We start from the raw sequence: 27,016 nt of genomic DNA on the forward strand, positions 1-27,016 counted from the left end.
CAGAGAGCACGCACAACATCCACTGCTAGCCTGGAGAGCATTGAACCATTTATGAGGTCAAAAAGATTGGTTTACACCCCACTCTTAAAATTTAATTTCTTAGTCTGGGGTCTGGTAAATAGGCAAACAGTGTGTGCTGGCCAAGAGTGTTTAATGTGAAGCCGGTCAAGGGTTTCTCCCTAAAATAGGCCAGATCCAAATCATCACCAGGCTTTCCCAAAGAATCTCTCAGAATTCCTTTACTGGGGAAGGGAGGCCAAGTATAATTTCTTCCCCAAAGACTGGTGCAGGGAACAGTATCAAGAGTTTACATGAGATCCCTTTTGGCTACAGTGGTCAATATCACTCGAAGTCCCTCTGAAGTTCGGCCAAAAGCCAGTTGCCACTGGTCTACTGGTTTTATGTTACAGCCAAAACAGCAGTTCCCTTTACCTGGGGTTAACTTCCATCTTGGGTGACCAAACTGCACTCCGATGACTCTCCCGGGTCCATTGATTGGGGTGCAACGTTCGAGGGTCAGGACTCCTTCTCCTTGGCTGCACTTTGGTGGTCAGGCAATCTTGGCTACCAATTTACAGAGGCAGGCGTCTTTGGGCTTTTGTGGCCCTGTAACTGTAACAGGAAGTCAGCCAACTGACTCTTGGAGTCACCAATTCTGTCTGAGGCTTAGGAACGACTCTTCCTCAAGCAGGTTACCAAAGGCAGTCCTCTCTTTGCTACCCCAAGGAGCAGCAGGTGCAGTCTCTTTTTGTTCGGTTAAGGCAACAGCAGGGCAGTGTTACTTTTGTCTACTCTTCAGTACAGGAGTGCTCCGAGGTCTGGATGCCAGGGAAGCCAGTTTTATGCCCAGGGTGTGCCCTCTGGGAATGTGGGGACTAATAGCCAATGAGCTACCGGTGCACTCCCCCACCTAGAAATTACTTCCCTGCAAAGGGTGGCATCTGGCTAGCCCAGAACACACTATTCTGCCCATATCCAAGATGGCAGAAACCTTATCCTGGTGTATGGAGCTCCCAAGCTCACCCCAGTGGTCAGCGTGACTACCTGGGGGCTCTACACCATGAATAATCGATTTGACAACTGTGCTCCCCCTCTGACCTAGTGCCTACCAGTCTACAAAAACAAAAGAGCAGCTCCTCTTGTAATTGTCTACCATTTGCCCTTCAAATGTGGCTTTTCCCCTGAAGTGTGCCTTTTAGGCTAACACTCTGTTTGGCTTTCCAGTAAAAAGAAAATGCAGGGTTATGTCCGGACATGTAAAGTTAAGAAGACATATGTCCAACTTTTTAATATAATGCCCTCTACTTTTAGGGCTCAGTAAGCTGGCCTTTGGGGTGACTTATAAATATTAAAAAGGAAGGTTTGGGCTTTGCCATTCCCTTAAGTGGTAAAGTCGAGTTAACATTCAAAAGCCGCTATGTCACCCAGCAGTGCTGAGCGTCAGACTTTGCTTTGTTTCACTTCTGGTGGCACAATAAGTGCTGCAGTACACGACTGACATTTGAACTTACAGTCCCTGAGTACCCCTGGTACCATACACTAAGGACTTATAAGTAAGTTCCAGTTGTGGGTGAACCAATCAGACATATGCCTCAGAGCACTGGCACCTTCAGAGTCGAAAAAGCCAGCAGCATCAGGAGGACGTCTCAGTCTCCAAAAAACAAGGTGTTGCAAAGTCTCTTCCTCTGTTGTCACTACCTATTTAAATAATAAATAAAGAAAGCTTAATGAGAAGATGTGTCACAACACATTTTGTTCCTGATTTTGCATCACTATCTTTGTCCCTTGCTTCTTTTGTCCATGATTTTTGCCTCAAGCAGTTTGGACTGTTTTCCTTCTGTGATCATCTCTTAATAGGGTCTGGCTCTTTTCTCCTTCTTAATTTTATAGATCAAATCTGTTTATTGATATATTGAGTAAAAAAAAGGAAAGAAAAAAAAGAGTACACAGCTATATGCCTACAACCGTACAGGCCGGCAGCATTGATAACACTCCCCCACCAGACAATTTAATGAGGATTTCCTCAGAGAGTGCTGTTAGGGCCAGTGTCCCATATGCAGTATTACCAAACAATCAACAGTCAACAAAAGCAACTGGTAGAAATAAAGTAGCTCCCCCCTGCCGTTACATCAAGCTTCCCTCTGTCTCCCACCCCTGCCGACACCCAAGATAGCTATTCAATTCCCTCCAGGACCTAGAAGCCAGGCAGGTGGTTCTGACTGTGCTCACAGGCATCACTTGTCTTTCAGCAGGCGCAAGGTCTTTAGATATGCAGGGCAAGTAAGTTCATTGAATTCAGTAGACAAAATCTGTATGAAGGGTTCCCATAGTGTAACAACTTCGTCTGCTTGCCTTTCTGCTGCCAGCGAAAGCTTCTCCATCGCTAAAATTAACCATAGTCTATGGAGCCATGATGTGTAGCGCGGAATCTTGTCCATGTCCCACAGAGCTAGTATCGTCTGGTGAGCCGCATTGAGGGCTAGGGCAATCTGCCGTCCTCGTAAGGATCGGAGGGGGAAGGTGAGAGGGTTCGGTAAGCCTAGGATACTGTAAGTAGGGAATCTGGGAATTTCTGTGTGGAATATTTCGTCTAGGATGCTACTCAAGTATCGTTTCAGCTTGGGACAGTGCCATAGCAAGTGTAGGAGTGTGCCCGTGCTGCTGCACCCCCTCCAACAGAGCTCAGTTTTAGTGGGATCCCAGGTGTGTATTCTTGCCGGGGTAAACTACCAATATGTTGCTATTTTATAGGCTGTTTCATCACCTGATATGTTGTGAGCTGTGTGGTCTGCCCTGTAGTGGATTCCTTCCCATTCCTCTTCCGTCAGGTCCCTCCCCAACTCGGCCTCCCACCTCTTTTGACCCTTAGTTTTAGGAAGTGATATGGCAGTTCGGAGGTGCTGATAGATCTCGGAAATCAGCCGCTTGTCATCTATTTTGATCAATAACCACTTCTCGAAAGCTGTGAGTGTTCTCGCTACTAGGGGTTTGACAGTTGGCTAGAGCATCCAGTCTCTAACCTGGTAATATGTCAACCTATCTGCCTCTGTGTGCCCCTATGCTTCTTTTAGGCGGTCGAAGGGTATAATGCTGTCCGCGTCGAATAAGCTCCCCGCTCTCTTGCATCCCCCCTCATGCCATCGCTGAAAGCCCTCAGATTTCAGGCCGGGGGCAAATTCAGGATTCGCGCAAATCGGAGTCATAGGGGAGGGAAATGTTGTTAGACCATTTCTGGTCACCACCGAGTCCCAGACCCGGAAGGTCGTGTTAGTGATAGGGGAAGAGTATAAACCCACAGCTCTTGTGCCTACGCTGCAGCCAGAGCTCCTTCCATATATGAGACCACACAGCAGCTTGGTCCATGAAACACAAGTGTCTCTCGGTCAGTGGGCAGCTCCACTCCAGCAAAAAGTGCAACTGAGCCGCCTGATTGTATTTCAAGAGGCACGGGACCGCCAGCCCCCTCCCCTCTATTTTAGGAAGATACAGTATGCGATGCGAAATGCGTGCAGGTTTCCGGTCCCTTACACCGACTGAAGTGTAGCTATGTGCAGGAAGTTGGCTCTGTATATACTATTTCAAAGTAAGAAATAGTGTGCACGGAGTCCAAGGGTTCCCCCTAGAGGTGAGATAGTGGCAAAATTAGACAATTCTAATGCTCTATTTTGTGGTAGTGTGGTCGAGCAGTAGGCTTATCAGAGGGTAGTGTTAAGCATTTGTTGTACACACACAGGCAATAAATGAGGAACACACACTCAAAGACTAACTCCAGACCAATAGGTTTTTATATACAAAAATATATTTTCTTAGTTTATTTTAAGAACCACAAGTTCAAGATTTGAAGTAAATACATAAAATGCAAGGTGCTCCACAGAGGTAAGTTAGGAACTTTGAATTAAAGCAATCTCACATACAGTCTTTGTTAAAATGGCAATAAGCTATTTTAAAAGTGGACACTGCAAAAATCAACAGTTACTTGGGGAGGTAAGTAAAGGTTAGATTGTGAGGTAAGTAAGACACTTAGAAGTCTCAGTTCCTGGGCATAGGAAACCCACCTTTGGGGGTTCAAGGCAACCCCAAAGTTACCACACCAGTAGCTTAGGGCCGGTCAGGTGCAGAGGTCAAAGAGGTGCCCAAAACACATAGGCGCCTATGGAGAATAGGGGTGCTCTGGTTCCAGTCTGCCAGCAGGTAAGTACCCGTGTTCTCGGGGGGCAGACTAGGGGGGTTTTGTAGAGCACTGGGGGAGACACAAGTAGGCACACAAAACACACCCTCAGCGGCACAGGGGCGGCCGGGTGCAGTGTGCAAAGCAGGCATCAGGTTTTAGATAGGATTCAATGTAGGGACCCGGGGGTCACTCTAGCGGTGCAGGCAGGCACAGGGGGGGGGCTTCTCGGGACAGCCACCACCAGGGCTAGGCAGAGGGTCGCCTGGGGGTCACTCCTGCACTGAGGTTTGGTTCCTTCAGGTCCTGGGGGCTGCGGGTGCAGTGCTGGTTCCAGGCGTCGGGTCCCTTGTTGCAGGCAGTCGCCATCAGAGAGAGCCTCTGGATTCTCTCTGCAGGCGTCGCTGTTGGGGCCCAGGGGGGTCGTCTCGGGCTACTCATGGGGTCGCAGTAGCAGGGGAGTCCTCCCTGTGATGTTTGTTCTCTGGCAGGGGCATCGGGTGCAGAGTGGGAAGTCTCACACTTCCGGCAGGAAACGTGAAGTCTTTAAAAGTTGCAGAAAAGTTGCAAGATTGTTGCTGTTTCTTGAGCAGAGCCGCTGCTCATTGGAGTTTCTTGGTCCTTAGGTTCAGGGCAGTCCTCTGAGGCTTCAGAGGTCGCTGGTCCCTGTTGGATGCGTCGCTGGTTGCAGGTTTTCAACTCTGGAGACAGGCCAGTAGGGCTGAGGCCAAAGCAGTTGTCATCGCCCGTCATCTCTGCAGGCCTGTAGGTCAGCAGTCCTTCTTTGTAGTTCAGGTTGCAGGAATCTGATTTCCTGGGTTCAGGGGTGCCCCTAAGGTGTGTTGAGGACTGGGAGGGCAGTAACCAACGGCTACTGTCCTCGAGGGTGGCTACACCCTCTTTGTGCCTCCTCCTCCCTGTGGGGAGGGGGGCACATCCCTAATCGTATTGGGGGAATCCTCCAAAACTAAGATAAAGGATTTCTAAAGGCAGGGGTCACCTCAGCTCAGGGCACCTTAAGGGCTGTCCTGACTGGTGGGTAACTCCTCCTTGTTAGGTCGAGCACTGCAGTGTGCATGCGCTGCTTTTCCGACATGTTGGTGTGTATCTGGGCTTTTAACAGCACCCACCTCACGCCCATCACTACCACTCGTTCTTGGGCTTGCCCTTCAAAAATCCTTTGATTACATTGGTAAATGGTTTACCTTGCCCCTCCATGTGGAGGTTTTGTTACCGCCTTGGGCATCGGCCCACTTACATGGCTAATTGCACTTTTGCCGAAAAGTTTAACTGCGAGCAAACTTCTTTTCCTTTTGTGTATCTCTTCACGCTGATGCTCATGGCGGCCGTGGCGCTGTGAATCGGCTCCCTTATGTGGAGTTTAAAACGCTAATAAAAACGCAGATGCGAGACTCATTGCATTGCAAATGCTTGTTTTTCCAATTATCTCCTCCAGCCTTGCCGCCAAAAGCGGGGCAGTGGCCGGAGGGGTGGGCATCTCCACTAGCTGGGATGCCCTGGGGCGCTGTTACAAAGGGGGTGAGCCTTTGAGGATCACCGCCAGGTGTTACAGTTCCTGCAGGGGGAGGTGTGAAGCACCTCCACCTAGTGCAGGCTTTGTTCCTGGCCACAGAGTGACAAAGGCACTCTCCCCATGTGGCCAGCAACTCGTCTGGTTGTGGCAGGCTGGCAGAAACAGGTCAGCCCCACACTAGAAGTCAGGTTGGTATCTAGGGGGCATCTCTAAGATGCCCTCTGGGTGCATGTTACAATAAATTGCACACTGGCATCAGTGTGCATTTATTGTGCTGAGAAGTTTGATACCAAACTTCCCAGATTTCAGTGTAGCCATTATGGAACTGTGGAGTGCGTGTTTGACAAACTCCCAGACCATATACTCTTATGGCCACCCTGCACTTACAATGTCTAAGGTTTTGCTTAGACACTGTAGTGGCATAGTGCTCATGCACATATGCACTCACCTGTGGTATAGTGCACCCTGCCTTAGGGCTGTAAGGCCTGCTAGAGGGGTGACTTACCTATGCCACAGGCAGTGTGAGGTTGGCATGGCACTCTGAGGGGAGTAGCATGTCGACTTAGTAATTTTCTCCTCACCAGCACACACAAGCTGTAAGGCAGTGTGTGCATGTGCTGAGTGAGGGGTCCCCAGGGTGGCATAAGACATACTGCAGCCCTTAGAGACCTTCCCTGGCATTGGGGCCCTTGGTACCTGGGGTACCAGTTACAAGGGGCTTATCTGAGTGCCAGGGCTGTGACAATTGTGGAAGCAAAGGTACAGTTTAGGGAAAGAACACTGGTGCTGGGGCCTGGTTAGCAGGGTCCCAGCACACTTTCACTCAAAACTTAGCATCAGCAAAGGCAGAATGTTAGGGGGTAACCATGCCAAGGAGGCATTTCCTTACACTGTGGTTCTAGGTGGCGGGGCAAGGGGGAGTGTTTGGAATAGGTAGAGTATGCGTGGTAGGATTGCCATTTTTATTGCAGCAATTCTACCTAACCAGGAGAGTTTATGTTTACCCCAAACCTCCAAGTCCTTTATTACAGCCTTGGAGAGGGCTGCGTAATTCTTGTGGGCTGTTTTCATGGTTGTCGTTGCTAGATCAATGCCCAGGTAGGGGACATTTGAAGATGTCCAAACAAAAGGGTATTTAGAGCCTAATTCCGCCTCGTGCGCAGGAGGGACCGACAAGTTCAGGATTTGCAATTTTTGTGCATTCACTTTGTAGGAAGGTAGCCTCTTTCTAGCCTTGTTACCCCCCACTTTTGGCCTGTTTGTGAGTATATGTCAGCGTGTTTTTACTGTCTCACTGGGACCCTGCTAGCCAGGACCCCAGTGCTCATAGGTTGTGGCCTGTATGTGTATCCCTGTTTAGTGCCTAACTGTGTTACTGAGGCTCTGCTATTCAGAACCTCAGTGCTTATGCTCTCTCTGCTTTTAAAATTGTCACTATAGGCTAGTGACCATTTTCACCAATTCTAATTGGCACACTGAAACACCCTTATAATTCCCTAGTATATGGTACCTAGGTACCCAGGGTATATGGGTTCCAGGAGATTCCTATGGGCTGCACCATTTCTTTTGCCACCCATAGGGAGCTCAGACAAATCTTACCCAGGACTGCCACTGCAGCCTGAGTGAAATAATGTCCACGTTATTTCACAGCTATTTTACACTGCACTTTAGTAACTTATAAGTCACCTATATGTCTAACCCTCACTTGGTGAAGGTTATTTGCAAAGTTACTAAGTGTGAGGGCACCCTGGCACTAGACAAGGTGCCCCCACATAGTTCAGGGCAATTTCCCCAGACTTTGTGAGTGTGGGGACACCATTACACGCGTGCACTACATATAGGTCAATACCTATATGTAGCTTCACAATGGTTACTCCGAATATGGCCATGTAACATGTCTAAGATCATGGAATTGTCCCCCCATGCCAAATATGGTAATAGGGGTGCCAATCCCATGCATCCCCGGGGCTCCAGCATGGACCCCGGGTACTGCCAAACCAGTTCTCTGGGGTTTTCACTGCAGCTACCACTGCTGCCAACCCACAGACAGGCTTCTGCCCACCTGGGGTCTGGGCAGCCCAGTCCCAGGAAGGCAGAACAAAGGATTTCCTCTGAGAGAGGGTGTTACACCCTCTTCCTTTGGAAATAGGTGTTAAGGGCTGGGGAGGAGTAGCCTCCCTCAGCCTCTGGAAATGCTTTGAAGGGCACAGATGGTACCCTCCTTGCAGGAGCCCGTCTACACCGGTTCAGGGAACCCCCAGTCCCTGCTCTGGTCCGAAACTTGACAAAGGAACGGGGAGTGACCACTCCCCTGTCCATCACCACCCCATGGGTGGTGCCCAGAGCTCCTCCAATGCGTCTCAGACCTCTGCCATCTTGAATCCAGAGGTGTGAGGGCACAATGGAGGCCTCCGAGTGGCCAGTGCCAGCACGTGACGTCAGAGACCCCTCCTGATAGGTGCTTACCTGACTAGGTGGCCAATCCTCCTCTGAGGGCTATTTAGGGTCTCTCCTGTGGGCTTTTCCTCAGATAACGAATGCAAGAGCTCACCAGTGTTCCTCTGCATCTCCCTCTTCGACTTCTGCCAAGGATCGACCGCTGACTGCTCCAGGGCGCCTGCAAAACTGCAACAAAGTAGCAAGAAGACTACTAGCGACACTGTAGCGCTTAATCCTGCCAGCTTTCTCGACTGTTTCCTGGAGGTGCATGCTCTGGGGGCTGTCTGCCTTCACCCTGCACTGGAAGCCAAGAAGAAATCTCCTGTGGGTCGACGGAATCTTCTCCCTGCTAACGCAGGCACCAAACCTTTGCTTCACCGTCCTCTGGGTCCCCTCTCATCGTGACGAGCGTGGTCCCTGAAACACAGGTGCTGGATCCAAGTGACCCTGACAGTCCAGTGGTTCATCTGTCCAAATTTGGCAGAGGTAAGTCCTTGCCTCCCCTTGCCAGACAGTAATCCTGTGTATTGCGTGAACTGCAGCTGCTAGAGCTTCTGTGCACTTTTGCAAGGAATCCTTCACGCACAGCACAGCCCAGGTCCCCAGCACTCTGCCCTGCATTGCTCAAATCGCTGAGTTGACTACCGGCTTCGTGGGACCCTCCTTTGAAGTGTTGAGATGACCGACGTGCTCAGTTTTCTTGAAGTACTTCTGCAGGTGCTGCCTTCTTGTTTGTGTTGGCTCTCTATGTTGTTGAGGGCCCCCTCTGTCTCTTCTTCCAAGTGGCGACCTCCTGGTCCTGGGCAGCACCCTTTTTCTTCAACCTCGACCTTTGCAGCTAGCAAAGCTTGTTTGCAGTCTTTCTCCAAAGAAAGAACTCTGCATCCTCCAGCACGCCGTGGGACACCTTCTGTGCAAAGGAGAAGTTCCTGGCATCGTCCGTTGTTGCAGAATCTTCTGCTTCTTCCACCCGGAGGCAGCCATTTTGCACCTTCATCAGAGGTTTAGTGGGCTCCTGCCCCCCCCGGACACTTTTGTGACTCTTGGACTTGGTCCCCTTCCTTTACAGGTCCTCCGGTCCAGGAATCTGTTTTCAGTGCTTTGCAGTCAGTTGTGGTCTTTGCAGAATCTCCTATCACGACTTTAGTGTGTTTCTGGGGAAGTAGGGTCACTTTACTCCTACTTTTCAGGGTCTTAGGGTGGAGTATCCTGGACACCCTTAGTGTTTTCTGACACTCCCAGCGACCCTCTACACACTACACTAGGCCAGGGGTCCCTAAGTGGTTCGCATTCCACTTTCATAGTATATGGTTTGTGTTGCCCCTAGGCCTATTGCATTCTATTGTATTCTACAGTGTTTGCACTACTTTTCTAACTGTTTATTTACCTGATTTTGGTTTGTGTGTATATTTGGTGAATTTTACTTACCTCCTAAGGGAGTATATCCTCTGGGATATTTTTGGCACATTGTAACTAAAATAAAGTACCTTTATTTTTAGTAACTCTGAGTATTGTGATTCTTATGATATAGTGCTATATGATATAAGTGGTATAGGAGGAGCTTTGCATGTCTCCTAGTTCAGCCTAAGCTGCTCTGCTATATCTACCTCTATCAGCCTAAGCTGCTAGAACACTACTAATCTACTAATAAGGGATAACTGGACCTGGCACAAGGTGTAAGTACCATCAGGTACCCACTATAAGCCAGGCCAGCCTCCTACACACTTTGAAACCTGAAGTGGAACCGAATGTGTGTAAAGCGACAGTAAGCGCCGGAAGTGAGACCATGGGCTCTGACAGAGAGAGGATCACATTGTCTGCATACAGGCTAAGAAGGTGGTAGTCACCCCCAAATGTAATGCTGTTATGAGGGGATTGGCCTGCAATCTCTGTGCTAGAGGCTCCATGTAAAGAGCGAAGAAAGTGGACAGCCCTGTCTCGTTCCACGCTGGATCAGTAATGGCGAAGACAGCGTGCCATTGACTCAAACCGCCGCCATACATTCTTGATAAACACATTTTATCCCCTTTAGAAGTATCGGTCCAACCCCAAAGTGCTCCAACACCTGGAAGAGATAGGGCCAGTGCACTCTATCAAACGCCTTCTCTGCGTCAATAGAAAGGAGGAGTGCCTCCCTACGTGATCTGTGCATTTTGTCTATGAGATGTAAAAATCGCTTTGTGTTGTCTCCGCACTGTCGATGAGGTATGGAGCCCGCCTGGTCTGGGTCCACCAACCAGGGCATGTAGGGATTGAGGCATTGTGCCAAGATGCCAGTGAACAGCTTGGCATCTATTTTTTTAAAAGGGAAGTAGGCCGATACGAGCCACACTCCTCCGGGTCCATCCCTGGCTTGTGGATTACAGTGATAATAGCATCTAGCATGCTAGGTGCAAGGGTGTTGGTCTCTGTGAAGGAATTAAAGAGTTGTGTGAGTGCTGGGGCCAATTCAGGGCAGAAAATTTTATAAACGAGGCGGGTGAAGCCATCCAGAGCCGGCGACTTCCCTGTCTTGAGGCGGGAAATGGCTGAGATCACTTCCTCTATCCGGATTGGTTTGTCGAGGAGAGCTGCGGTATCTGCCGCGTATAACTCTCTGTAAAATTCGGAGAACACTTCTGCTATTTCCATGTCGGTGCGCTCCTCTCCCCGAAAGGAGAAGCGCACCATCTTGATGGTGCTAGCATGACGTTGCAACTGTAGGTTGTGGGCAGGAAGCTTCCTGCATCGAATGCCCCCAATGTAATATTTATGCTTGAGCCGTGCTATAGCGTATTCGCCCCAATCCCAGTCTAATCGATTCAGTTGGAGGCAGGTTTTCTCCAATTCCCTCCAGACTCTTGGGGCTCCCGTCTGCTTGTGGGAGCGCTCCAGAGCAGCCACCTTCTGCTCTAATGACGCTCTCTGTTCTCTCTGGGCCTTCGTTTCCATTGCCGAGAGAGAAATCACCTCTCTGCATACTACTGCTTTGAGGGTTTCCTAGAGTACCGATAAGGAGGTATGCCCATCATCATTTTGTCTAAAATAGTCTGTGATCATGTGTCTCAACGCGTCTACCACACTCTGGGCCTGATTCTGACCCCGGCGGTTCCTTACCGCCGGGGCCAGGGTCGGCGGGAGCACCGCCAACAGGCTGGCGGTGCCCCGCAGGGCATTCTGACCGCGGCGGTTTTGCCGCGGTCAGAAGTGGAAAACCGGCGGTCTCCCGCCGGTTTTCCGCTGCCCTGGGAATCCCCCATGGCGGTGCAGCTTGCTGCGCCGCCATGGGGGATTCTGACAGCCCATACCGCCATCCTGTTCCTGGCGGTTCTCCCGCCAGGAACAGGATGGCGGTATGGGTTGTTGTGGGGCCCCTGGGGGCCCCTGCAGTGCCCATGCCAATGGCATGGGCACTGCAGGGGCCCCCGTAAGAGGGCCCCACATTGTATTTCAGTGTCTGCATTGCAGACACTGAAATACGCGACGGGTGCCACTGCACCCGTCGCACCTTCCCACTCCGCCGGCTCAATTCTGAGCCGGCGTCCTCGTGGGAAGGCTCTTTTGCACTGGGCTGGCGGGCGGCCTTTTGGCGGCCGCCCGCCAGCCCAGTGCAAAAGCCAGAATCACCGCAGCGGTCTTATGACCGCGGAGCGGTGTTCTGGAGGGGGGAACTCTGGCGGGCGGCCTCCGCTGCCCGTCAGGGTTAGAATCACCCCCTCTGTGTCTGCAGGAACGTGTCCCGAAAACGCCAGCCAGGACCCCGAGTGCGGTTGAGATTAAGTCGGGCCATCAAAATTATAGGGACATGGCCCGCCAGAGCACGGGGCTCTATTGTGACCTCCTGAACATGGGCTTGGAACTCCAAAGAAGCCAGAAAATAATCTATGCGTATATAAGTCTTTGTGGCAGCCGAGTAAAATATGTAACTGCGAAGGTTCGGATGAGCCTTCCGCCAGATATCCTCTAAGTCACAGTCTGCGAGCCATTGTAGACCTGCTGGAGTAAAAGCCCCTGTCTGCCCGTGCCGTTGCCCTGACCGATCTAGGTCGTTGTCCATACCGAGGTTGAAGTCGCCTCCCACGAGTATAGCAGTGTCAGGGCTAGATAGCGGCAAAGAAAGAGCATGTGTCATGAATGCCTCTTGGTGTGTGTTAGGCGCATACATATTTGCTATTGTGAAATGGAATGAATCTCTCCGCACCCTATAGGCTAAGTATCTACCCTTTATCTCAAGAACCTTGGCGAAGAATTCCCAAGGGAATGTTTTAGAAACACAAATCCCCATCCCTCCGTGTTTTGTGGAAGCTGAAGACCAGTATTGTTGAGGGAACCATTTGGAGCGCATTCGGTATGTGTCTTTGACCAGCAAGTGTGTCTCTTGTAATAAGCATATATGGCTCTCCGACTATTCAAGGAAGGAGAGGATCTCCAACCGTTTCGAGGGATTATTAGGGCCTCGGACATTGAGACTCAGGCACTTAAGTGTCCAGTGTGTGAGTGCAAGGTGGCGGGCTATGGTATCTGTATGCTGTGAGTAACCTGGACCCGAGGACAGCCCCGTATTGTGTTTTTATGTAGGAGTTTACAGGCATATGTGCCAGGAGGCGTTTCTTGCGGTAGGAGCATACTTTTACTAACATAACAGCACAACAGGTGCGCATCAAACAACAATCAAGTCCTCTATAGGAAGTCTAGAAGAATCGAGGCTTCGAACAAAGCTCTGGGTTGTCTCGAAGAGTCTGGGCGTGACGTTCTGAAGCTCCGCCACCCAGGCCCCGCATCAATGCCTGTCACAACTGAGCTCTCTTGGCGGCCCGCGTATCCCTCCGCCAGTGGCCGACAACAAGCGATGACTATGGGCTGGCGCCGGTAGCAATGCTGTTCGGAACAGATTGTCTCTCCAGAGCTCTCTCTGCAGACGATGGCCGTGGCGCTCGTCGCCTCCGCTCCTTTCGCCACCATCCAGTATGCCTCTCTGGGGGCCCCCCCGGGTACCCTCGCCCCGGCATCGTCCTCCTCCAAATTTAGGACCCATCGGGCCTATTGAGGTGATTTCACCTGTCGCGTCTGGTCCGTGATGGGCTTGAACTCCTTACGCTTCTGCAGTGTAAGTAGAGAGAGGTCTTGGTAGAGCAGCAAGGTATGCCCCCGAAAGTGAATCTGCAGAAGGTTCCGCGCCTTTTGGAGAATATCTTCTTTGGTCATAAAGTTGTGGATACACAGTAGGATGTCAGGACGACAGAGCCCCGCCCCGCCCCCCCCCGGTCAGCCTATTGTGTGGACCCGGTCCAGAATGATATCCCGTGTACTCTCTGGGCCCAGGAGCGAGCAGAACAAAGCTGTAGCATACCCTCTGATGTCGTCCCCTTCAGCCCCATTAGGGGCCCCTCTAATTCGTATGTTGTGGAGCCTGGGGCGATTTTCCAGATCTTCAGTCGCGATCTGCAGTGGCTCCTGCTGGTCGCGCAATCGAATGATTTCTTGTTGTAGTTGTTCGACTTCATCTCCTCTGGATATCTCATTGTACCCAATACCTGACACTCTTTCCCCCAGCGAGGTGAGATCAGCGCGCAACTTGCGCACCTCCTGGGAAAGATCCCTCCGCAAGTCTTGGAGATCTGTCTTCAGGAAGTTGAATAAGGAGGTTGAGGAATCCTCTTGTAAATGGTGCCGCCCAGTCGTCCTCCGCATCTCCCGTGTCTGAAAGCCACTGTGCCTGGGTTGGGGCGTCGGTGTGTTTACCCTGTGGTGGATGGGATCTAGCCAGCATTTCCCGGACCGACTGATCCCTCTTCGACTTGGAGGATGCCATTGCCCACCGCCGCCCGCGGGGGAATTCCTATTCCAGCTCTTGTGGGGAGGCAGCCCCTCTCTCTCGCTAAAGGGCTGTGCGGCACCGTGGGCCAACCGACACCACTGAGCAGCCACCTCCTGCCGCGCTGCGCACCAGATCACTCGGTCCTCAGGCACCAAGCGAGCATTCTGACCGCGGCGGTTCAGCCGCGGTCAGAAGCGGAAAGTCGGCGGTCTCCCGCCGACTTCCCGCTGCTCGGGGGAATCCTCCATGGCGGCGGAGCGCGCTCCGCCGCCATGGGGATTCTGACACCCCCTACCGCCATCCTGTTCCTGGCGGGTCTCCCGCCAGGAACAGGATGGCGGTAGGGGGTGCCGCGGGGCCCCTGGGGGCCCCTGCAGTGCCCATGGCAATGGCATGGGCACTGCAGGGGCCCCCGTAAGAGGGCCCCACTGTGTATTTCAGTGTCTGCAATGCAGACACTGAAATACGCGACGGGTGCAAACTGCACCCGTCGTACCCCTGCAACTACGCCGGCTCAATCCTGAGCCGGCGTCCTCGTTGCAGGGGCATTTCCTCTGGGCCGGCGGGCGCTCTTTTGGAGAGCGCCCGCCGGCCCAGAGGAAATGTCTGAATGGCCGCCGCGGTCTTTTGACCGCGGTGCGGTCATTTGGCGGTGGTACCTTGGCGGACGGCCTCCGCCGTCCGCCAAGGTCATAATCACCCCCCAAATCTTGCAAGAAGGGCAGGGGGCCCCAGCTATCCCACCTAGCCGTATCGGGGCCCTAGGGAGTCCCCAATCAGGACCTTCGTTGCTTTAAAGGACCGGGGGGGCCCAGACCGCGCACCGCAGCTGCCAAGATCTGAGCCCGCCCCCCCCCCCCTCCCGTTACCCCCGCGGCCCGATCCGTGCCACCGTTCCCTGTCACCCAAGCCGGCCTGGCTATCATCACTTGCGCACCGCAGGGCCCGGGGCCTCTCGTTCCTGTAGCCGGGCGCTCCGCACCTCTTCCACTAATCAGGGTCCTGCCCAGTCGCACCCCGGCCGAAGGCCCGGCTCCCGTCGACCAGCGCAGCCCATGCAGCCTAGGCCACTCTGTCGGCCCAGCCGAGTACAGCCCCTCTGCCGACTCCACCGTAATGCCGGACCGTTCCGACCCGGCACTTCCCACTGCGGCAGAGCTCCATGGCACTTGGGGGCAGCCGAGGCAGTGGCCCGGGGCCGCTATGCCGTTTTCTCAGGCCCAGGCAGCGGAGCACTCCACAGGCACATCCGATCACGCCGCCATCTTGACCACGCCCCTCCTTCTTAATTCTAAAAGGAGTTTGGTGCCTTGTTCTTTTCTCCGGTGTTACCTTCATCCTCAATCAAGAATTACAAGATTAACCAAGGAGCTTGTTCCAGTTAGGGGTTGTGTCTCATATATGTGCCCTACACATGAGACAGACACCTTTCACATACAGAAATCTCTTAGCTAGGGATTCTGACAATAATTCAAAGGAGTGTACCGAATACACATCAGTGGCCCTGCTATGACTCCACCCTACTGACTGTGTTTCACCGAGAACATGGCCTAATCCTTATACTATATTTCCACTGTAACACCTCACTAGAGAGAGATACCACTGGAGGGGAGTCAAAAGAATCACTATTCACCTCTGAACATTAATATACTGTTCTTTTATTACAGAATATATTTCATTGGTCTACAAAATATTACACATTATACCATTTGATTTTACTACAGAATGATTTTTTTTTAGAAGTATAAGTGTAGGAAAATGCCACTGTTGGCATAGTCACCCCCCACTTGTTGCCTAGTGTTAATGCCAGCTTTGATTGAAAGTGTGCTGGAACCCTGCTAATCAGGCCCCAGCACAAGTGTTCTTTCCCTAAAACTGTACCTTTGTTTCCCCAATTGGCACAGCACTGGCACACAGTTAAGTCCCTTATAAAAGGTACCCCTGGTACCAAGGGACCTGTGGCCATGGAAGGTCCCTAAGGGCTGCAGCATGTATGCCTCAAAGGCTCAGGCCTGGTGTTACAGTGCCCCAGGGCACTCCAGCCAGTGGAGATGCCCGCCCCCGGACGAGCCCCCACTTTTGGCAGCAAGTCCAGAGGGATAATGGAAAAAAAACAAGGAGGAGTCACCCCCTCAGCCAGGACCACCCCTAAGGTGTCGAGAGCTAAAGTGACTCCCCTCCTTGACAAATCCTCCATCTTGCTTTGGAGGATTAGGACCAATAGGGATAGGGACTGTACATTGTTGATTCCATTCAAAGTTCTAAGTATTACTATGCAAAGTACCTTTCATTTAATGAACTTACCTGCCAAATGAATCTTGTGGTTCTAGAAATAAATTAAGAAATAATATATTTCTATATAAGCACCTATTGGCCTGGAATTAAGTCATTGAGTGTGTGTTTTCACTTATTGCTTGTGTGTGTACAACAAATGCTTAACACTATCCACTTATAAGCCTAAATGCTCGACCACACTACAACAAATAGAGCAATAGTATTATCTATTATTGCCTCTGTCAAGCCTCTTGGGGAACCTCTGGACTCTGTGCACACTATATTTAATTGTGATATAGTATATACAGAGCCAGCTTCCTACAATAAGAGAATGAAATTAAGAACAAACAGCCAACATGTGTTTCACAGTTTTTCCCCACCGCTTCTTCAAGGCTTCAAATTGATTTCTCTGTTTGGTGCTTGTGGTCAAGTGTTAAAAGAATGCTTACTTTACAATTGTGTAGGTCTCGTTCCCTGACTCATCTAGTTCCCAAGCTGTTTTTTTCTGGCTTCCTCTGGAGCTTGAGGGGAAGCTAGACATTTGCCAGGATATGCTGCTGATAGAGACCAGAGGTTTGGATTTGTGCCTTTGTTTGGTATGTGTATCGGATAGAGACAAGATAAGGCTGCAAGCGATGTTAAACTATTTCAAATATTTACAGACTGAGATGCAGTTGAGGACTGAGAATTCAGAACTAAGCAGCTTTGTATCTAGTTGAATCACGGACAGATACCTACAAAATTGCAAATTAAGTATTAAATGTAAAAGAAGATACTGGTTGACACAACAGAGGGTCTAGTTACAGTGTGGAAATATTAGGATTAAACGTTCAGAGAGGATTCTTTTAAGATGTGACCACAAAACCAAACTAAGAAATCAAATTGAACCATTTGACCTACAGTTGAAACAAGAGGATGGCAACACTAAGGAAAAACTAAAGTGTATTACTGGTCATACTTTTATAACATGTAAGGCTGAGTTAATTACAAAAAGAATATTGCTTAGACTCCCAAGGGGTTACAGTTGCAACAGCAGAAGCCCTGACACCAAAGTTGCAGACATGATTTTCAGTGCCACCACCAGATTCTATTTTAATGATTTTAGTGTACCTTGCAAATTTATCAGCCATCTCTACTGCAAATAGACAGCCAGTGAGGTAACATAAGCATGAGTTATATATAAAAGTAAGTAGCATGCATGGTGGCAACATTTTGTGCTTCTTGGAAATATTTAGTCTTCTCTGGAGAGCCACCAGGCATAATCAAGCCAAGACAGAATCAAGAAATTGATAATCAAACTAGATGCAATGTTGTGGGTAATTGGATGGCAATATTTTCAACCATGTTTTGAGGTGGAATAAACACATGTTCACAGGCTTCATCACTGAAGTGTGCATCAATAAGTTATCATTAATATTGATACCCAGGTTTTTGAGAGCTTTAGCAGGCAGCAGTAATTATCTGACATCCATCACTGAATGACTGCCAGATACTTAGAAAATGCCTTACAATCAAACTTCATTTTGGAAAATGGTGAAGCTGGCCCAACCCAAAGAGGAGCTGGGTATCATCCACATACACATTTAAGCATATCACTGCCTGATGTAAAGGTTTGGCTAAAGCACAAATGTACAGCCTAAATTAAAAAGGAACTAATATGTACCCTTTCAGGATACCACAATCTTCTTCCAGGCCTTCTGAGGCAAAAAGAGCGAATAACATTATGTGAGCTCTCTCAGCTGGAAAAGAACAAATGCAATCAACCACTTTTCCTGGAAACTCTCCTCCGACCGAAGTCTTTAATAGAGTATTGTGATCATGGTGTTGAAGGCAGCCAAAAGATATAAAAGGATCAGTGCTCTGACGCCACCCCTATCAACCTACCTATAAAAATCACTTAAGGCACACAGCACCACCACCTCTGTGCTGTAGCCTTCACGAAGCCCTCATCGAAAAAGGCCTTGTTTTCTTTCACAAACTTCAAAAGAAAGGTGTGCCAAGGGCAAGAAGACCCCCTGGAATGCTATGGGGCAGTGTAAATCATAAATACACTGAAAATTGTCCTGGGATAAATTAGGAGCCTGCGTTCAAGAAGTATCCCCTCAAAGCGTCTCTAAGTGAGTATTAATGACAAATGGAGGAAAGGCTATCTGGTGTTTCTTCTGAAAAGAAACATCTGTCTTAGGTCTTAGTTCACGCTACAAAAATACCACAAGCAAATACATATTAAAAATGCAATCAGGGAGTAAGTGGGCTGTCAGGCGGAGATGGGTATGTGACTAATTCTATCTGGCCCTATCTGCCCTACAGAGCCATTCGCCTGGTATGAAACTTTCTTATAGGCCTGTCCAGTTCTGAAAACTTTATTTTGAATAATTTGTGGAAAAGGCAACTCTTGATTTTTATTATGATTTAACAAATAGTAACAGAGACAATGGGATAAGACATTAGGGAAAACAGGAGCTTAGATGATCCGTGAGAATGGATGCAAGACAAGGACGGATGGGTGAGAGAATGGAAATTTGAGAGGGTGGTAATAGACAGGTATGAGTGTAGTGGTGAGCGTGTGACTACAGGTGACAGTGGTCAGGCTACAAATTGGTGGGGTGAGAGGTATATGATGGAGTAGAGGGATAGAGGATGGGGAAAAGTTCAATGGTGGCAAGAAGGAGGAACAGATAAGAGGATTAGCAGCAAGCAAAGGGGTATAGTCAGGAAGTTACAGACTTTGGTATCAGCTGAAAAAAATACAATTAAACTAAATACAAGCAAGCACAAATGTGTTTCTGTTAGTGATTTATTAAATAAAGTTCCTTGCATACATACAATCATTATAATAGTTTAATCAAAGACTAGTGGGTCCTGAAATATGAAATGGCTTGTGATTAATTTACCTTTTTGGCAAATAAAATAGCCTGGGGCTCTGCATTATCTCCTCCATCTCAGTAAATTGCTAAATCCCCATCCATACACAGCCACGCATAACAAACCCATTTGTGTTCCTCTCATTACCACCCACAACAAACACATCAAATAAAACTATCACTCATTATCATGAACACCTGTTTTGCAGTGAAAATCACAGGTAACATTACAGGCAGTAACATAAATCACAAACTAGATACAGTCCTGATCACAGAGATTCGACTCTCCACCACCTCCACCTGTAACATCTTAGAGGTTCTTGTACCATTAAGGTATACTGATACAGTATCCAACACTTCGCCGACCCACACAAAACTGGAGGTTACTTTACCCTCATCCACAAACCCAAACATCCATGCATCTTCCAGGAATGCCCCCCTATACAGACATTGAACTTGCCAACTGTCATTTTCCACTATCTGAAACCCAATCACAGTCCTCATCCACAGCTCAATGTTCAGTAATGTTACCTGCAACATCATACGCTAAACATCCTCATGTAGACTTCAGCTTTCTAGGAGACAGCTCCACTAAATCACAGAAGAAAGCACTCCTAGACCTTCAGAACACGGTTGATATCAAGCAGCATATCTCACACACACCTCTCATGAATGACAACACGTGCCCTCATCTACTTATCTATAACTGTCCTCAACTACCTTCCATCTCTGCTTGACAGACCATGCCACATCCCCTTCACCAGACCATGTTAACACCCTTACCCATATTTAAAGCTAATGATGAAAATCTCACCGCAAGCAGCATAAGAGGATCTGTCATCAATCTAGAACACAAAAATGATAACCTGATACGTGCATTAGTGAGGCTACAAAAGAAACAAAGGAAATCTCCAAAATCTACCGTGGGAATAACCAATTTGGATGCCATAAAATACTTTGAGTGAACATTAGAATCTCATGATCTTCCCCGAGTCCCAAATGAATACAATGTGGTACTTTATGTGTCATTCTGCAACTTGACCAGTCTGTTTTTTTAATGAACAGTCTTCCCAAGTCATTCTGCCTTTGCTTTTTGATTATTCTTGCCAAAGGAAAATACATGAAATGTTTGATTTGTCACAAAAAAAATTACTTCAAATTATCCCCAGAACTGTGTCAGCAAAGTCGCTAAAGTAAGTTCTTCTTTCACTAGAAACGGGCATCAGCTCCATTATCAAGGCCTCCGTGCTCAATGAAATTGTTTTAAGTCTTCTGAAACATTTGGTGATTTTGTTTCACATGAAAAAACTGTGGTTGCCCTGAAGGTACATTGAACTGAATGGTATTCTTCACAATTGTCATTTCGAGATAAGGCCTTTGGAGGGAGGCTGGAGAGGGTGGGAGAGAGGGTGTGGGGGCTGGGGGGGGGGGGCTAGTAGGTCTGCCCTAGCATGTAGATGATCCCTTGCTCACCTCTGACAAAACAACAGATCAGATTTTATAATCCTCAAAACCACAACAGCATAGGACACAAAGACTGTTCCTTGTTGAGAAGTCTGACGGAAAGTTCTGAGCATCAGCAAATGCTATCAAATTGAAGAGATATGTCTCCAGCCCCAGCAAACAAACCCATTCAAATTGTCATCATTAATTCTGTAAGCTTGAGTATCAGGAAGGTCACTTATCGCATCTGCTTGTATGAAGGGCCCTTTATCAGAGCTTCTAAGGCAGTACCCGATTAAAAAAAAGCACTGAACAATACCAACACATGCATGTTCACTTTCTGAAAAGAAAGCTAGAATCACACTCCCTGCTTTTAGGTACAGCGATCCATTATCTTACATCCAGGTTCATAATGTACGTTAACTTCATACATATTTCAGCGAGTTAAACCGAGGGTGAGCTACCTATCTGAGACAACGAACTAGGCTTGAAATTGAATATGTTCAATTACACAAAACATAACATATTTCAATTATTATCATCATACTGACTTAATAGCAAAATTTGGCATGCAAAGTCAACTGTACTAAGAAAACACAAACTGGTATATAGGACATACTTCTATCTTTGTGAAATTTTTTGCAGGTTTTTATAGCAACAAAAACATCTTCCGCTTTCACCAGATTTCCCTGCAACAGAAAACAACCAATATTAAGATTTATCACATCATTTGTACCCTCTTCCACCCATATTCATAGTCAATGTACTTTAGCAGCATTGCATTCACTATTTCACTTCACAACACTTTGCCTGAGGTGAACAATCTCTACAATCTCGTATTTATGCGGATGGAACTCGGGAATTTAAGAGACTGGCCACTGTGACTGCCTCATTTCAAAATAACAAGTCCATCAACCTAGTCAGATTGCAACAACACACATCGAGCAAATAATGATGTTGCTGCACATATTTATCATTGTCAGGATGGGTTCTGCTTGAGTGAGACAGGAACTTTAAAATTCAACTAATGCACCAATATGGGAAAACACGTTCTTCATAAAGGATACGTTGTTTTCCTTTTTTTAGAATCCATTTATCTTTTCAGAACAAATACTCATTGATGAAATAATAAAACACATTTGCAGTGAGAATTTAAAACAATAATTTATATTTGTTATCTTCACTTCTGTATACCTAGTTTATTTCCCCAGCATGATTTCCCACAAAATGCAGTGTTCCTGCTTCATAGGGCATTCCTCGTGATTTACATCTATTGCCTCTCTATGGGCAATTCTGGCCAGACTCCTTCTACCCACTCACAACCCGCCCCTTTCACCTGATGTTGAAACCACCGCCTCTCCTTCTCCCAGTCGCTCGCAGCCCATTCCTCTCCTTTTCATTTCGCCCCATTTCCTCCTCCTTATACCCCCCCCCCACCCCCCACACACTGGGCACAATAAAACGTTCACACCTTTTATTCTTCACGCATTCTCCCCTCTCCTCTTGTGGGGACGCATCTAGTTAGATTTCCCAAACTCCCAGTGTTGTGGAAACAACCAGGACTTTCCAGAGAAAGGCAACAAAGACTGGAATCCCGCACATCTCCTTTTGGGCTCTAAACATGTTCAAGAGAGGCTTTCCGAAGACAACAGACATGACTAATGACTCGCAAGGAAAAGAGGAGCTTATGAAGTTTTGGTTCCCTAGAAACAGTACACAAATAAAAGGCAATTAGATTAATGTAGAATTATTATACCCTAGCCTCCAGTGGGAATCATGAGTGACGATCATCATGATATTAATACAAACGCTAGCAAATCAAACAATTGAGAACAATGAGAATAAAACACAGAACCTTATGATATATTAATCAGAATTCTTGCTTATATTTGTTCTCTCCTATCTGCCAAGCAGTGCTTAGGTTTGTGTCAGTGTTTTCCGGTGTTCTGCACCGGCGCTTTATTCTTAACACCGGCACTTACTTTTGACAACATGGTGGCGCTGTTTGCCTTTTTGTTTTTTAGCACAGTACATCAGCAACAGTTTGTAACAACTGAATATACATGCAAAAAAATAAAACGGCAGCTCATGCAGGCCATTCTTGCAGCCTAGGCAATCTGGTATTTTTATTGGGCGAGATATAATACAGGGAGTGCAGAATTATTAGGCAAATTAGTATTTTGACCACATCATCCTCTTTATGCATGTTGTCTTACTCCAAGCTGTATAGGCTCGAAAGCCTACTACCAATTAAGCATATTAGGTGATGTGCATCTCTATAATGAGAAGGGGTGTGGTCTAATGACATCAACACCCTATATCAGGTGTGCATAATTATTAGGCAACTTCCTTTCCTTTGGCAAAATGGGTCAAAAGAAGGACTTGACAGGCTCAGAAAAGTCAAAAATAGTGAGATATCTTGCAGAGGGATGCAGCACTCTTAAAATTGCAAAGCTTCTGAAGCGTGATCATCGAACAATCAAGCGTTTCATTCAAAATAGTCAACAGGGTCGCAAGAAGCGTGTGGAAAAACCAAGGCGCAAAATAACTGCCCATGAACTGAGAAAAGTCAAGCGTGCATCTGCCACGATGCCACTTGCCACCAGTTTGGCCATATTTCAGAGCTGCAACATCACTGGAGTGCCCAAAAGCACAAGGTGTGCAATACTCAGAGACATGGCCAAGGTAAGAAAGGCTGAAAGACGACCACCACTGAACAAGACACACAAGCTGAAACGTCAAGACTGGGCCAAGAAATATCTCAAGACTGATTTTTCTAAGGTTTTATGGACTGATGAAATGAGAGTGAGTCTTGATGGGCCAGATGGATGGGCCCGTGGCTGGATTGGTAAAGGGCAGAGAGCTCCAGTCCGACTCAGACGCCAGCAAGGTGGAGGTGGAGTACTGGTTTGGGCTGGTATCATCAAAGATGAGCTTGTGGGGCCTTTTCGGGTTGAGGATGGAGTCAAGCTCAACTCCCAGTCCTACTGCCAGTTCCTGGAAGACACCTTCTTCAAGCAGTGGTACAGGAAGAAGTCTGCATCCTTCAAGAAAAACATGATTTTCATGCAGGACAATGCTCCATCACACGCGTCCAAGTACTCCACAGCGTGGCTGGCAAGAAAGGGTATAAAAGAAGGAAATCTAATGACATGGCCTCCTTGTTCACCTGATCTGAACCCCATTGAGAACCTGTGGTCCATCATCAAATGTGAGATTTACAAGGAGGCAAAACAGCACACCTCTCTGAACAGTGTCTGGGAGGCTGTGGTTGCTGCTGCACGCAATGTTGATGGTGAACAGATCAAAACACTGACAGAATCCATGGATGGCAGGCTTTTGAGTGTCCTTGCAAAGAAAGGTGGCTATATTGGTCACTGATTTGTTTTTGTTTTGTTTTTGAATGTCAGAAATGTATATTTGTGAATGTTGAGATGTTATATTGGTTTCACTGGTAATAATAAATAATTGAAATGGGTATATATTTTTTTTTGTTAAGTTGCCTAATAATTATGCACAGTAATAGTCACCTGCACACACAGATATCCCCCTAACATAGCTAAAACTAAAAACAAACTAAAAACTACTTCCAAAAATATTCAGCTTTGATATTAATGAGTTTTTTGGGTTCATTGAGAACATGGTTGTTGTTCAATAATAAAATTAATCCTCAAAAATACAACTTGCATAATAATTCTGCACTCCCTGTAGTCAAAATTGTGATATTTATTTGAGTGTGGGAAATCAATGACACTGGTAACTGCACAGACCTGTCCAGTGTTCTTTTTTGTTGTCTAAGCAAATTAAGCACTAACACCAAGCTATCTAAGACTTTCCTGCATACCATGATAGGATTCACATGACTGGGACGCAGACTTATTGGTGGGAATCTCCTTGCGACAGGCATGGCCTCCCCATCTCATAGGATATATAAGGTTATATATGGCGGTTACCTGGTGAGGACGGCAACACAACCCTTTGAGGATTCGGGTACCTGGTAACCTGTTGTTGGGTGAGGGAATTTAAAGACCGGATGCTGGAAAAGGCGGAATGGTGGCTACTTACCATAGAGACTTCACACAGTGCCTCAACATAAAAGGCAAATTGCACATTAGTAGTTATCATTATTACTATAGCTGTGCAGACTCCTTTGAATATATTTTTGTCAGTGGGAAGGCAGTGTCTTAGTTGTCTTTTGTCCTTTTGACATTGTGTACACAACAAAATATTCTTAGGCTGGAAGGGATTATATGCTAAGAGGTGAATAGGGTAAGGACAATTAGCAAGGCAGTAGACCTTATACAGTGAGTGATCACGTATTATATATGGATTCCTCAATAAATATTCTACTGAAAAATATCCCTCCAGTGGGATAGTGAAAAGCACACCCTACTCCTTCATTAACCAGTTCTATCCCACTGTTTCACCTGCACCTCGTAAGCCTGTTAAGAGATAGCTTCACTCTTGGAGCTGTAAAGAAGACATTCTAACATCAAAACCACTACAATTTATACCCTTTTTTATCACTTATCTCCTCCAAATGTCCTTGCGCCCCACTAACAACCTAGGCCCCTCGGTTTATCATGCTGTTTCTGAGTTACTTCCTCAACGCACAAAAACAGCCTCATCATATACAGCTGGATCTCAGGCTCAAAACCAGAATTACTGTTCATCACTGCACCCATGAAGCATCCCCAGTCTTCCACGAGGCAATCCCCCTGGATACCGAACCATCACAGGGATCCAGTGCTTCATTTGTAAACAAACACCTAAGTGCCAGGGCCCTTGTCAGGAGGCCACTGGAGCCTGCACCACCCACTGCCCCTGCCAGCACTGCCAATGACCGTATCACCAAACACTAACCATCGCACACCTACAAGTGTGACAATTGAGACTATTCCAAGCCCTCAAATGTATAAGAATGGCTTGGGCAGCAAGTACAAGTCATTTGCAATGTATTTTGAATTAATAAACAACTGGTTATCTTTAAATTAGACAAACAGCACCACAATGTGGAAGACAGTCATAAGTCCTGGTGCCAACAATTTAGTGCTGGTGCCAAGCACTGAAAACCACTGGCTCTACTTGAGGACTGCCGAATCCACCCCAGAAAAAAACACAGGAGGACAATCAGTCATTTTCAAGGTATCCTTAAAACCCCCCAAAAATGTTACGATTAAGGGATGAACGACGGCCAATCATCTCAAGCCCGCTGCTCTCCTTGACATATTGTCTTTTGCTTATTCCTGCTGATATACAGCCCTGCACTGATTACCACAGGATTCACAGGTGTCTTCTTAGATAAGTTATCTGACATCACTTTAAACCACACCAATCACTGCATCCTGGGAAACCTTAAAATCCGGTTCAACAGACCAAATCTTCCTCATCCACATTCCCTCATGATAAACCCATAGGCTCAAAACTGCTCCTATCTCATCTGTAGAACAGATCATTCAGTTGGACACATAGTGGTTGGAAGCTTCTGTTCACCTGGTCTTATCACATTGACAGGGAATATTTCAAGCATTTGAACTGCCCACTACCTCATTTACTGCATGCTCAACATCACCACTAGAAAACCTATTAACTTTAGATGTGTGTGCTCATTAGGAATAAAGGCGATAAAGAATGAAATCTCAGCACTGCAACACCAGTGGAAGAAATCTAACAACTCAAATGTGAAATCACATCTTCAATGACTCATCGGGAACTACAATTCTTCAGTGGCGAAAGTAAATGGAACCCTTACTCCAAATGCATCCCCAATGCCAGATGCACTGACAAGGTATGTCAGTCCCAAGGTTTCTGTATTGTCAACGCAGACACTTTTTCAAACACAAAGACTGTAGAAGAGCACCACAGGAGCAAGATGACTCATATCCAGTCTACTACACAATGATGCGTAGGAATTCGTTCACTTGCAGACGTCAGACCTCGAACTTGTTCAGCTCTCTAACTCCCAGTTCAAGGAACTGGTGAAAGCATATGGTCAAGGATGCTCACCATCAGTTTTCTGTCCAGCTCAATTCATTTAGGATATCCTACTCTCAATGACACCAGCAAGATCCTTCATTAAAAACTCTCTTAAATGCAAGCACCAACTCCATCATCAAAATTCCTTGCATAAAACCGCCCAAGAAGAACCACAATCCAGCAGACAATGCCAGCTATCAACTGACCTCTAATGACCTGATCTAAGGAAAAGTGATTGAAAGAAAGGACTTTAGCCTGCTATTCAACTTCCGGGGGAAAACAACCTACTTTCAGACCATCCTAAGGGGTCCTTTTCCTATTCTTAATGTTAAAAAAGTCCAAAATACCACAAAGATTAAAACTCCTATTCAATTGTCTTTCAGACCACATCACATCAGCCCTCCAAAGACTTCACTGGCTACTCAGGGCTATCTATGTTAGGACCCATGCTTCATACAAGTAAAACCATTAATGCAGGCACAGAACAAAAAGTTTAGGCTAGACTGGCTACTCAGCTGACC

The 27,016-nt window shown here is 47.4% G+C and overlaps 1 protein-coding gene across 1 annotated transcript in view; it reads right to left on the reverse strand.

The window, feature by feature from the left end:
* B3GLCT (beta 3-glucosyltransferase) overlaps positions 1 to 27,016 on the reverse strand; it is a 902,740-nt gene that overhangs the window by 290,714 nt on the left and 585,010 nt on the right. The window contains exon 10 of the mRNA XM_069205575.1: positions 21,139 to 21,208. Coding sequence (XP_069061676.1) covers positions 21,139 to 21,208 — 70 coding nt within the window. The remainder of the gene's footprint in view (positions 1 to 21,138; positions 21,209 to 27,016) is intronic.

The sequence above is a fragment of the Pleurodeles waltl genome, chromosome 8, assembly GCF_031143425.1.
Source record: "Pleurodeles waltl isolate 20211129_DDA chromosome 8, aPleWal1.hap1.20221129, whole genome shotgun sequence".
Classification (NCBI taxonomy): Eukaryota; Metazoa; Chordata; class Amphibia; order Caudata; family Salamandridae; genus Pleurodeles; species Pleurodeles waltl.